This window comes from Octopus bimaculoides, chromosome 7 (genome assembly GCF_001194135.2).
Source record: "Octopus bimaculoides isolate UCB-OBI-ISO-001 chromosome 7, ASM119413v2, whole genome shotgun sequence".
In the NCBI taxonomy this organism is placed as follows: domain Eukaryota; kingdom Metazoa; phylum Mollusca; class Cephalopoda; order Octopoda; family Octopodidae; genus Octopus; species Octopus bimaculoides.
Window position 1 is genome coordinate 49,882,538 of NC_068987.1, and position 12,594 is coordinate 49,895,131.

The following is a 12,594-nucleotide window of genomic DNA, read 5'->3' on the forward strand; positions in this document are numbered from 1 at the left end:
TATATATATATATATATATATATGTAGTTGAACTGAACTTGGTTTGGGGTGCAAACTCACTGCATGGTACTTTGGGCAAGTGTCTTCTACTTTAGCCCCAGGCTGATCAAAGCTTTGTCAGTGGATTTGGTAGGTGGAAACTGAAAGAAGCCCATCATGTGTGTGTGTATGTGTGTTTTTGTCTCCTTGCCTTGATTTTGCATTATATTTCTAAATATGCCTCACCATCATACAAGCAGAATCTTTTGTTTCCATTCTTCTGTGAAAACATCTCTGGCAATGGGGAAATATTACCTTACTTGGAAGCAGATCATTTTAACTCATTGTGAAAATGGAAGCTTTTAAAATCACTTTCATCATCATCATCTTTTAACATGTGTCTTTCATGCTGCCAAGGCTTGGATGGTCTAATAGCATGCAACAGGTTAGAGGGTTTTGACATGATTTATACTACTGGATACCCTTCCTAATACCAACCACTTTACAGAATACAGTGAGTACTTTTTCCATAGAATCTGCTCTAGTAAGGTCATCATGTAGCTTGCAAGACTACTATCCCCATCAGCTGAGTGGAAGTACAGTAGAGAGGGAGGCAGCTATATGCTAAGTGATGAAAGATTACAGTATGAAGGAAGGATCCAGAACTGTTACATGGTTATTTACATTTTTGAAGACAGAGAGTAATCAGTTTGGAGCTGGAAAGAGATAAAGATCGTGGTGACACTGTGTCAAGGTGGACCCAGGGGGAAGAAGAACAGGAGGAGTGGCTGGATAGAGGTCACAAGAGAGTACAAAAAGTATGAGGGATGGTAAGAAATAGAGTGGAGATGTGAATATACTGAATGAGGAATAAGAGGTGAGATTGGAGTAGGCAGTGAGGTCAATGATAAATAAGTGAATTGAAGTTAGGGGAGAATACATAATGACTACTCTACCCTAACTTCCATCCAGCTCGTATAATATATTGATCAATTTTATGCTACATTTCACCAATTTTTTGACTAAAACAAGTGTTAGAATAATTTTGGCCTTGCCAGTGCTGGTGCCATGTAAAAAGCATCTAGTCAGCACTGTAAAATGATTGGCATTTGGAAGGGCTTCCAGCTGTAAAAACCATGCCAAAGCTGACCTTGCCTGTGCTGGTGCCACGTAAAAAGCACTCAGTCCACTCTCCAGAGTAGTTGGTGTTTGGAAGGGCATCCAGCTGTAAAAACCCTGCCAAAATAGACACAGTAGCCCGGGGTAGTTTTCTACCTGGCCGGCTCCTGTCAAACTGTCCAACACATGCCTGCATGGAAGGCGGATATTTAATGACAACAATGATGATGATGAATTAACTAAAGCAATTGAGCTGTCAATTTTATGTTAAATGGGTCAGTGTTTTGAAAGGTTAAGCAATAATCCATTGTGTAATTAAGCAGAAGAGATTGTAATAATAAATATGATCGCTTGTAGTAATTTAGCTTACAGAGTGATCTCCAGATTACATCCAACAAGCCCAAGAAAGGAAAGGAATAAATTATTTAATCATTGATGTAATGATACCAAGTCACTTGATTGTCATTCTGAAATGTACTGGAAATCTGAAGAATTAATTATTAGCTTAAGATTTAAATATGGTGTGTATCTAGCATTCGGTTTGTAATTATTTCATTAATAAACTTGAATATATTTATTACTTCTAAAAAGACATCAACAGGTTTCCTGTAAGTATGGACATTAGAAAGTTCTATTCATCATCATCATCATCATTTAACATGTGATTTCCATGCTAACATGGGTTGCACAGTTTCACATGATCTGAAGGGTTGGCAGACTGCATTGTGCTCCATTGTCTGCTTCAGTATGATTTCTATAGCTGGACATCCTTCCTTTCTAACACCAACGACTTTACAGGGACTTTGTGGCACCAGCATTAGTGAGGTTGCCATGTCACTTACAAGGCTGAAGAGACTTCTCAAATGAGTGGGAGTATAATAGAGAGGAGTGTCGTACTGGCTGTTGAGAAGTTAAAATATAAAGGAGAGAATAGAAACAGGTTTCTTACTGCAGAGGAAATACATAGTCACTTCATATTATATAAGGGTATATATGGATGAGAGCAACTGTATAAAGAAATGTCACTTGTTTCATATGGAAGAGGGAGATCAAGAAAAGCATATCATGAAGTACAGAAGGCTGGTTTCAAGATGCAAATATAAAAATATATTATGATCAACAAATATTCTTTCAGATGAACTGTTCATTTTAAACATTGTTATGTTATATTGTAGGTGTCCAGTCTTAGATCAGTCATGATTAAGTAGACTTATGATTAAAGTTATTCCAAGAATGAACATCCCATCTTTCAATAAAACAGGGAGTTCTCTATTTTTGTAAGACGGTAAAATGTGATTAGAAGGAGATTTGGCTACCATTTCTAGTTGGATGCGTGACCACATAGCAGCTCTTTCTCATTATGTTGATTTCTCTCTAGATTTTTCTCCCTCATTGCATGTTATGTTTTTCCAAGATGAAAAATTTATCATTCTACAAGAAAAGAAAGCATTGATAACAACAAATATTTCAAACCTTTAATTACCATATTTCTGTTGAAATACACTACCTTTGTTTCAATTATTTTCAAAAATAATGAAGAATTTAGTCAAACTTTTAAGGAAACTTTTAATTTAAATAATTTTAAAATAGGGAATTTGTATCGTAGAACCAAGAGCAGTTTCAAGTGGGTTTGTATCAAAAGGGTTAAGATCATTATCCTGATAAAGCAAAGTTTAGCCTTGTGGGCTTCATGACAGTCTCATATTCATCATGGTTTTCTTTTTGAGGTGTTTTACAGGTAGATCTCCTTCTTGTTTTTAATACTTTTAGCCACCACCACTTGCAGCACACTGTGACACTGTGTACCTATTCTAAAACTGGAATGTATATGATAAAAAAGTTATCTTTGTTCACTTATCATCATCATCATCATCATTTAACGTCCGCTGTCCATGCTGGCATGGGTTGGATGGTTTGACCAGGCTGGTATCCTGGAAGGATGCACCAGACTCCAGTCTAATTTGGCATGATTTTCTACAGCTGGATGCCCTTCCTAACACCAGCCACTCTGAGAGTGTAACAGGTACTTTTACGTGCCATTGGCAAGGGTGCCATTTGTGTGATACTGGGGTGCATTTATGTGCCACCAGCACAGGTGCCAATTTGTGTGACACCAGTATCTGCCATGACTGCAATTTTACTTGGCTTAATAGGTCTTCCTCTCAAGCATGACATAATGCCAAAGGTCTCAGTCATTGGACTCAAAATTCAAAAGAAACTGAAGCCATTTTGCCTCTGTGAGGCCGAATGCTCGAAAGGTGTTCTTTACATGCCAGCAGCATGGGTGCACTTGGCTTGACGGGTCCTCTCAAGCACAGCACATCGCCAAAGGTCTCAGTCACTAGTCATTGTGAGGCTCAAAGTTTGAAGATGATGCTTCACCATCTCATCTCATGTCTTCCTGGGTCTACCTCTACCACAGGTTCCCTCCACAGTTAAAGATCAGCACTTCTTTACACAGCTATCCTCGTCCATATGCCTCACATGACCATACCAGCACAGTTGTCTCTCAGACCATAAATAAATAAATGACAAGAATTTGAGGGTGAACAGAAACTAACCTGGGTGTAAGTAGAAATATGATTGACACTGTATTCTGAATTGTGTGACATGAAAAGAAGAAATGAAACAACATAGAAGAATGACAAGGTGTTGACCTTCATTAGCAGCTACCATTTAACTGTTACTTTTTCATCAAGAGCCACAAAGGATTGATTAGATATGATGGATTAGAGGTGGGTAGGAGACAAAATAATATTTTCTTTATTGATTTTCTGATTAAGTATAACATTATTATTAATCATGTCTTACCTTGACATGAATCAAAATGAAATTTAGTGTGGCTTATTATATTTTATGTGTGTGGTAGAGCTTGACCTGTTATGTCTGTCCGACCCAATGGAATGTAAGAGACTCTGTTAAAAGACCAGCCTAATCATTGAGACAATTGCCTGCAGAGTCAACAGTTCATAAATTAAATGTTTTTAAGCCTTGGGGAGATGTTAGTGTTTTGCATTGGTTTCATGGCATTAAACAAATGAGAGATAAAACCTTTTCTGGATAGCATGCCAGTGTATCACAGGTAACATTTCCAGATGATCTAGGACCTGTTCATGAGTTAAGCAAAATGAGAATAAAGTATTTGGTACAGAAATGTGTTGAAACAGCTGGAAATCTAATAGCTTTTCTACTCAGCAATTTTCCTCAACCCATGGAGTGAACCCCTGTATCACCTAAATCACAAGCCAGCTATTGCACAGAGATTCTCATATAGTATCTGTTTTCTTTCTCTATGTAAGATTTGCACTCATAAATGACTAATATATAATTATATATACACACGTTAATATACATATATCATCATCATTTAATGTCTACGTTCCATGCTGGCATGGATTAGATCATGTGTGTGTGATGAAGCTATCAGGTCATCGTATAAGTTCTGTCCGAATTTTGAATAAAGAAAACAAGTGATCAAATGTTATATTTAATTAAAATTTAATCATCAATGTACTTTCCCTGATTATCATTGACTTCCTTCCATCTATTTACAAGCTTTTTAATCCCATCAATGTAAAACTCTTTTGGTTCCAAAGTGAAGAACTCTGAAATGTCAGTTTCGACCTCCTCCTGGCTTGTGTAAGTTATGTCCCCCAAAATGATTCTGCAAACTACAAAACAAATGGTAGTCTGAAGGAGCAAGGTCGGGAGAATAAGGAGGATGAGGAATTTTTTCCCAACCAAGCTCTTCGATCTTTTGTGATGTGATCTTTGCAGTGTGGGGTCACGCATTGTCCTGATGAAACATCACTCCTTTTTGATTCACTAAAGCGGGTCTTTTTTCTTCAAAGCTTGGTTCAAATGCTCTAATTGCTGACAGTAGACTTGAGCATTGATTGTTGCATTAGGTGGTAACAATTCAAAGTGAATTACTCCTTTGCAATCCCACCAGATAGAGAGAAAAATCTTTTTCCTATAAAGTTCCCTTCTTGGTTGTGGTTGAGCTTTTTCCCTTTTACCAAGCCACTGTTTATGAGGTTTAACATTTCGATAGAAGATCCATTTTCCAAGTTTAGGAACCTTCCCAAGTTGTTGAAAATGACGATGAACAGTTGTATGGTTTGAACTAAGCTTTATTGCCAATTCTTCAACTGATAATGCAGGATTTTCTTCAAGTAATGCCTCAAGGAGCTTATCATCAAATTCAACTGGACGTCCTGTTCGATTTTCATCTTCAAGGCTGAAATCTCTACTTCTGAATTTTGCAAACCATCTTCTGCAAGTTCTTTCATTCAAGCATTCTTTCCCATAAACTGAGTGTATGTTTTGAGTCGCTTCGGCTGCAGAGTTTCCTTTTTAAAGCATTATGTGCCTCAAATGCTTTTTGGATACTTCCATATTAGAAAGGGTTTTAATCAAAGAAATTGTAATTCTATTATTCTGTAAAATAATATTTAATTAGTTTAAATTTACACAAATGCATAAAAATAATTTTTAATACCATTAAACATTCTAAAATACTATTAAATTTCATTCAATTTTAAAAAAGGTAAAATTTATGGGATGACCTGATATAAGTGATACACATGCACTCAGCTATGATGCATCCTATAGCAGAAACAGCTGTAAGTAAATTAAGTTCAAGACAATTACTTATTCCCTTATCATTTATTTAATTTCTTATTACTGCTCTCTACTCGACTGATGCCTTGTTCTGAAGCATATATATATATTGAGTCCTAACACCACCTTATTAGTATCACTATGCCTAAGCAAAATAATGATATATACATATACATACATACACATACACACAAGCACAGTTTAACAAAATTCAAGGTGCCCAAGGACTACCTCATGCTCCAGTGTCTCATTTGGCATGGTTTCTATGGCTGGATGCCCTTCCCAACACCAACCACTTTACAGTGTGTATTGGTTCTTTTCTCGTGTCACTAGCACTAGTGAGGTCACCATACAGCTTGCAAGCCTATGAAGGCTGAGTGGAGGGGCTTTATGCTAGCTGATGAGGGTTAAGGATTTTGTTTGTAAGGAAGCTCCATGGCTTTTCATATTTAGGAGAGAAGTAGAAATGAATCAGTAGTTGCTGCAAAGAGGTAAATAGTGATTGGTGATGAGGTGTCTAGTGGGTGGGGGTTTGCAAGAGTTTATGGTGGTGGAAGAGATAGGGATAAATGGGTGAGGGGAAGTATATCTGTAAGTATTGGATAGGGTTGAAGGGTGGATGCAGTGGTCAGGATTACTAGTGCTGTCCACTCTCAACTCAACATTTTCCTTATATATACACACACATATACATACTCACACATACATGCATTTGCATGCATACATACACATACATGCATGAATGCGCATGCACACACAAATATATATATATATATATATATATATATATATGTATGTATGGTTTTCTTTCCGTTTCTGCCTTAAAAATCCAGCCACAAGATTTTGGTAATCTTGAGGCTATAGTAGAAGACATATAGTGGAATTGAACCTGAAACCATGTGATTAGTATACATACTCAAACAGGCAGACACAAATACCCTGTTGACGTTGTTGAAATTCCAATGAAGGTGCCTTGGATCTAAGTTAGTCTCTCTCCAAGGAACATTGGTAATGCCTGTGTATCAACAGAAGAAAATGGACCAGTTCGCTGAGAAGACAGAGCATGGGCACTTGGCATGAAAGACACAAACCATAGAAGGAACTGAATCATGGCAAAAACTTTGCATGGAGTACTGACAAGTTTATGACATCCCACTCTGAAGGTTATACCCATGCAATTCAAACACAAGAGATCAGCCACCAAGTGCCCACAGCATAAAAGGCATACAACATTGACAGACAACAAATGTAGGCTGTGCAAAAACAAGATTGAAGACATTCAACCACATCATTACCAACTGTGAGAGAATGTCTTCCAAATATTATCTTTCCTTGAGGCATTATGCAGTGGCTGTAGCTGTCTGGAATGGAATAGGATAACAAAAAGAAAACACCAACAAATGAAGTTGACTATATTGATATTGATGGTTCAAAAGAATACTGATAGAACTTAAAAATTGAAACAGCCATGAAAATAAAATACAACTGGCCAGATGTTTGGAGCCATAAGGAAAAAATATGCTCTGTTTGTGGAAATCAGCTGCCCTCTGAACACTAATGTCATCAGAAAAATACAGGAGAAAAAAAGACATCTATGGACTATTGATAAAGAGCTTTCAAATCCGGTACCCAACATACACTTCCAGCTTTGTACCTATTATAACTGAAGCAAGAAGATATGTACCAATCCACCTGGAATAAAATATCGGTGAACTTGGATTCTTGTGGAGAAAATGCAACTCCTTAATTTACACACTACAAATGATCACACTGTCTGGAACAATAAAAATTTGCAAGATCTTCATAAGCTCTATAGGAAGCTGAACAAAACAAGATAATTTCCTTCACAACTTTGTTACAAAGTAGACATTAACTCTAAATTAAAAAGAGAAGAAGAAAAAACACACACAGACACACACACACATACATATTGATTGATTAGGGGTTCATACTGGTGTGAATTGCAATTAAGTACAAAACTTACTCCATATTATTAGACAGAGTGGATTAACATTGATTCAAAGCTGGGCCTACATGAGTACTTGGATTTTCTTGTCGCCATTCTTCAGGCAACACACACACACATACATATAAATATATATGTTACTGTGTGTGACTTCATTCAAAGTATATCTTTTAATCTCTCTACTCTGCTTAGCAACCTCTTACATCGTATGTTATATATATATCAATGTTTGCCTCTTGAAAGCTAAAGTAAATTTACAAATCCACTTAAGTTTCCACTGAGCTACATGAGTGATTTATTTACTCTTCCAAATATGGTTAACAATTATGACTATTTCCATCCCTAAATGTGTTGGTGGTGACAGCAGCACAAGGTTGAGAGAGGGATAAATTATGGAGAAGATATTGATTTCAAGTCCATGTTACAGCAAATTCTAATTCTTTGACTCATTCTTTCATTCACTTCTTAAGCAAATGTACTGACTGAATCTAGTTTTGGAAGGGTCTTGTGTGTATGTACGTGCACATGTGCATGCATGTGTGAGTGTGTGTGTGTGTTGAAAATATGGCTGTATTATAGTTTTTATCTTTTCTATGAAATTTAAAAAATATTTTTGTACTAATTCCTTTCAGATTGTTTAGAACAATAAAGCCTTCAAATCCATCATTATTGTTTCTAAATTTTCACTGTCTCATCTTCATGTTGCAGTGATGTTGTCATATGTTGCTGCTTCTTCAAAATAGGCAGGACCAATATAACTAGTAGATGTTATCATTGGAATTTGAATTTTGATCACTTGTTTATATATCATCAGTCAGGTGTTTACTTTTTTGTTTGAGACTTGTGTATCTGAGTGTTTATCTAAGCATTTGTACTATGCTGTGAGTATTGCTTCCATCATTAATCATTTATTTCTGTGGGGAACTATACAGAATATGGATATGTTGTCCACTAATGTTTTCCTATCTAATTTTTTTAGTATTGTGGAGTGTAGTACCTTGCAGTTGTTCATTGTTGTAAGGGAATAGTGAGCCAGTAAGAAGAGCTGTACTTGTATGACCTGTATAATAACTCACCTACCTCTTCTAGCAGTGCTTGAAGAAGTTCATGCAGGCTTGTTCAGAGGAAAAGCTCTATTCTCAAATCTTTCAGCTGTTCCCCCCACTTTCCTATGCAACCTTTTTCACTATAGTTATTCAACAAAGGAAGACTATAATAATAATAATAATAATAATAATAATAATAATAATAATAATAATAATAATAACAATTTCTTATATAGGTGCAGTGCCAGAAATCTTGCCAGGAAGGAACAGTCAGTGATATCAACTTGACTGGTACTTTTATTTTATCAGCCTACACTCACTCTCATCCACCTTTCAGCAAATTTACTCAAGAGCAGCACCTCTCTCTCTTCACCCTCAACTTTGTCTCCTAGTAGTACTTGAAAAACCTGGTGAGAGCTTGGTATGTATTTGTCCTCAGTCCTTCCAGTCTTTGTGCACAAAAGTACCATTTTTGTTACCAGTCAGAAAAACAGCAGAGAGGTTTTCACAATGGGCTTTGCTAATAACCAGATCTGTTCTATGTGTGTCTATAGCTGTTCAGCATAGCTCTGTTGATATCTCACAAATGCATGCAGATAGTTTCACTAGCCTTCACAGATTTCAGACAGATCTATCAAATGTTATTTCCATGCCTATAGAGTTTCCCTAAACAGGAATTATTCCTGGTAGCACAACCAGAGCAGAAATACACAGGGCCTGAAATTTGGTGGGAGGGGGCTAGTCAATTGCATTGACCCCCAATGCTCAATGGGTACTTATTTTATTGACCACAAAAAGAGGAACAGCAAAGTTGACCTTAGCAGAATTTGAACTCAGAATGTAAAGACACAAAATGCTGCCAAGCATTTTGTCCAGCATGTAAATGATTCAGCCAACTCACTGCCTTAATAATAATAATGGTTTTAAATCTTGGCACAAGATCAGCAATCTTGGGAAAGCTCATAAGCTTACTTTGACTTACTTATTTTGGCTTACTTATTTTATTGAACCTTAAAGGATGAAAGGAAAGTCACCTCAGAGAAATTTGAACTCAGATTATAATGAGTCAGGAGAAATATTGCTTAGCATTTTGTCTGAGACTCTAATGCTTCTGCCAATTTCCACCTTAATAATAATTTCAAATTTTCATGCAAAACCAGCAAATTCTAGGGAGTGGGTAAATAAGTTCATCAAACCTTGTGCTCAACTGGTATTTATTTTATTGACTCCAAAAGGAAAAGCAAAGTTGGCCTTGGTTGGCTTTCAATGCAGAATCTAAAGAGCCAGAAGAAATGCTGCCAAGCCATTTTACCAACATACAAACAACTCTACTGGCCCACCATCTTAATAATAATAATAATAATAATAATAATAATAATAATAATCATTTCTACTATAGGCACAATGCCTGAAATATTGGGGGAGGGGGACTAGTTGGTTACATTGACTCCAGTACTCAACTGATACTTCTGTTATTGACCCTAAAATGCTTAAAAGCAAAGTCAATTTTGGCAGAATGTGGACTCAGAATGTAAAGATAGACAAAGCATTATGTCCAGTATGCTAACAATTCTATCAGCTCACCATCTTAATAATAATAATAATAATAATAATAATAATAATAATAATAATAATAATAATAATAATCCTTTCTACTAAAGGTACAAACCCTGAAATTTTTTAGGAGAGAACTAGTCGATTACATCGACCCTAGTGTTTCACTGGTACTTAATTTATCAACTCCGAGAGGATGAAAGGCAAAATCAACCTCGGTGAAATTTGAACTCACCATGTAAAGACAGATTAAATACTGCTAAGCATTTTGCCTGATACGTTAACAATTCTGCCTGCTCTCAGCTTTAAATAATAATAATAAGAAGAAGAAGAAGAAGAAGAAGAAGAAGATCGAAGCTATCAACACCTGGGTGGTTCATTCCTTAGATATGGAGCAGGGGTAATTGCATGGGCTGTAGATGAACTAAACAGCTTAGACAGAAAGACAAGGAAGTTGCTAACTAGATATGGGTCGTTCCACCCAAAAAGTGACACAGACAGACTGTATGTACCAAGAAAAAAAAAGGGGGGGGGAAGAGGACTTATTGGATGTGAACACAGCATTAGAGCAGAAGAAACAACATAGCATGGTATGTAAAAAATGCCACGGAACCGCTATTATAAGAAGTAAGAGGGTCAGGCTTGTATAGGATGAAAGATTGCAAAGATAAAGCACTATACAAGAAATTGAAAACGAATGAAACTGAAAATAGGTGGGTAAAGAAAAGAATGCATGATCAATTTCATAGAGATTTTAAGACAGACAGAGAAAAAAGATGGCTGTAGATGACTAAAAGTGATTTAAAACCAGAAACGGAGGCTCTAATCTGTGCTGCCCAAGAGCAAGCACTAAGAACAAACTACATAAAATACAGAATAGACAGCACATCAGAAAGTGATAAGTGCAGAATCTGTGGACAAAACGGTGAAACCATATGACATACTACCAGCCAATGTACGCCACTAGTCCAGAAGGAATATAAGAGAAGCCATGACAATATAGCCAGGCTTGTCCATTGGACACTTCAACAAGTATAGACTTGACAGAGCAAAAAATTGGTATGACCACAAACCTGAAGGCATCACCGAAAATAGAAATGCAAAGATCCTATGGGATTTTATGATTCAGTGCGACCATGAGATAGAGAATAGGAAGCCAGACATAGTCTTAATTGAGAAATAAAACAAACTATGTTGGATCATAGATATAGCATACTCGGCTGACAACAAGGTATGCGATAAGGAAGAAAGAAAAGTTGAGAGATGTGACAGGTTAGCTTGGGAAGTTAAGCAGTTGTGGTCAATGAAAAAGGTAGCAGTAGTACCAATAATTGTTGGAGTCCTGGAAGCAGTGCGAGAAGTGTGTGGAACAAATAGGGGCTGCAATAAGGGTGGAGCAGAAAACAGCACTGCTTGGAACCGCTCGAATACTCCAGAAGGTGCTCGAAAAATAAGAGGTGTTACCTTACTTCACAGGTAGTGAACAGCTGACACTGTAGTACATCTCCAGTATTAGAAGCTGTGCAAAGGCAATAATAATAATAATATGATGTCATTCCATCAACATATGGACACTGGTTGCTCTCGTTCATACTTTACGTTTGTGCATATTCTCAAAAAATATAATAATAATAATAATAATAATAATAATATTTTTAAAAAAAGGGTTGACATAACTCTTCACGAAGGTAAATAGTCAAGACGAAGAGTGCGATTTTAGATGTTTTATTTTTTGAACAACATTTCGACAGAACGTCTGTCTTTCTCAAGTTCAAACCAAAAGGTGATTGAAAATTCAAAATTTCAGAAACCAAACGTAAACTATGAATGTGAGTAACCAGCGTCCATACGTTGATAGAATGACATCATCAGCTTTTGTCAGTTTTTTAATAAGCAGAAAGAAAGAAAGAAAAAGGAAGACAACAGAAAAAGAAAAGAAAAAGAGAGAAAGAAGAATATTCAATCAAACAGTTTTGTATAAATTTGATGATATTCTCCTGTCATCTTATCCTCCAGGGCATGATGTCAATAACCCGCAAACATATTTCTCCTCATACATTCTGAGAAGTGAAAGTGGGGTACATTCAGGATATTTTTTGAGAATGTGCACTTTCAAATCTTCTTCAAAATTGCAGCTGCTTGAAACGAAATGTTCAGCAAGTTCTGTTGAACTACTGTTCTTGTGCCTGACGTCGAATCTGTGCCCATTAAACCTTTTGTTTAATTGTTCTGTTGTACAGCCAACATAAATCAAGTTATGTTTCGTGCATTCTGCACCGTACACTAAATGGGAATCTTTGCAGGTTC

General features: G+C 36.5%; 1 protein-coding gene across 2 annotated transcripts in view; it reads right to left on the reverse strand.

Moving 5' to 3' along the window:
- Positions 1-12,594, reverse strand: part of LOC106881998 (tektin-3) — a 59,543-nt gene that overhangs the window by 41,603 nt on the left and 5,346 nt on the right. The window contains exon 2 of one of the 2 annotated variants that reach the window (XM_052969633.1): positions 2,415-2,529. The exons of the other annotated variant lie outside the window; for it this stretch is intronic. Coding sequence (XP_052825593.1) covers positions 2,415-2,441 — 27 coding nt within the window. The 5' untranslated portion in view covers positions 2,442-2,529. The remainder of the gene's footprint in view (positions 1-2,414; positions 2,530-12,594) is intronic. 2 annotated transcript variants of the gene reach the window in all.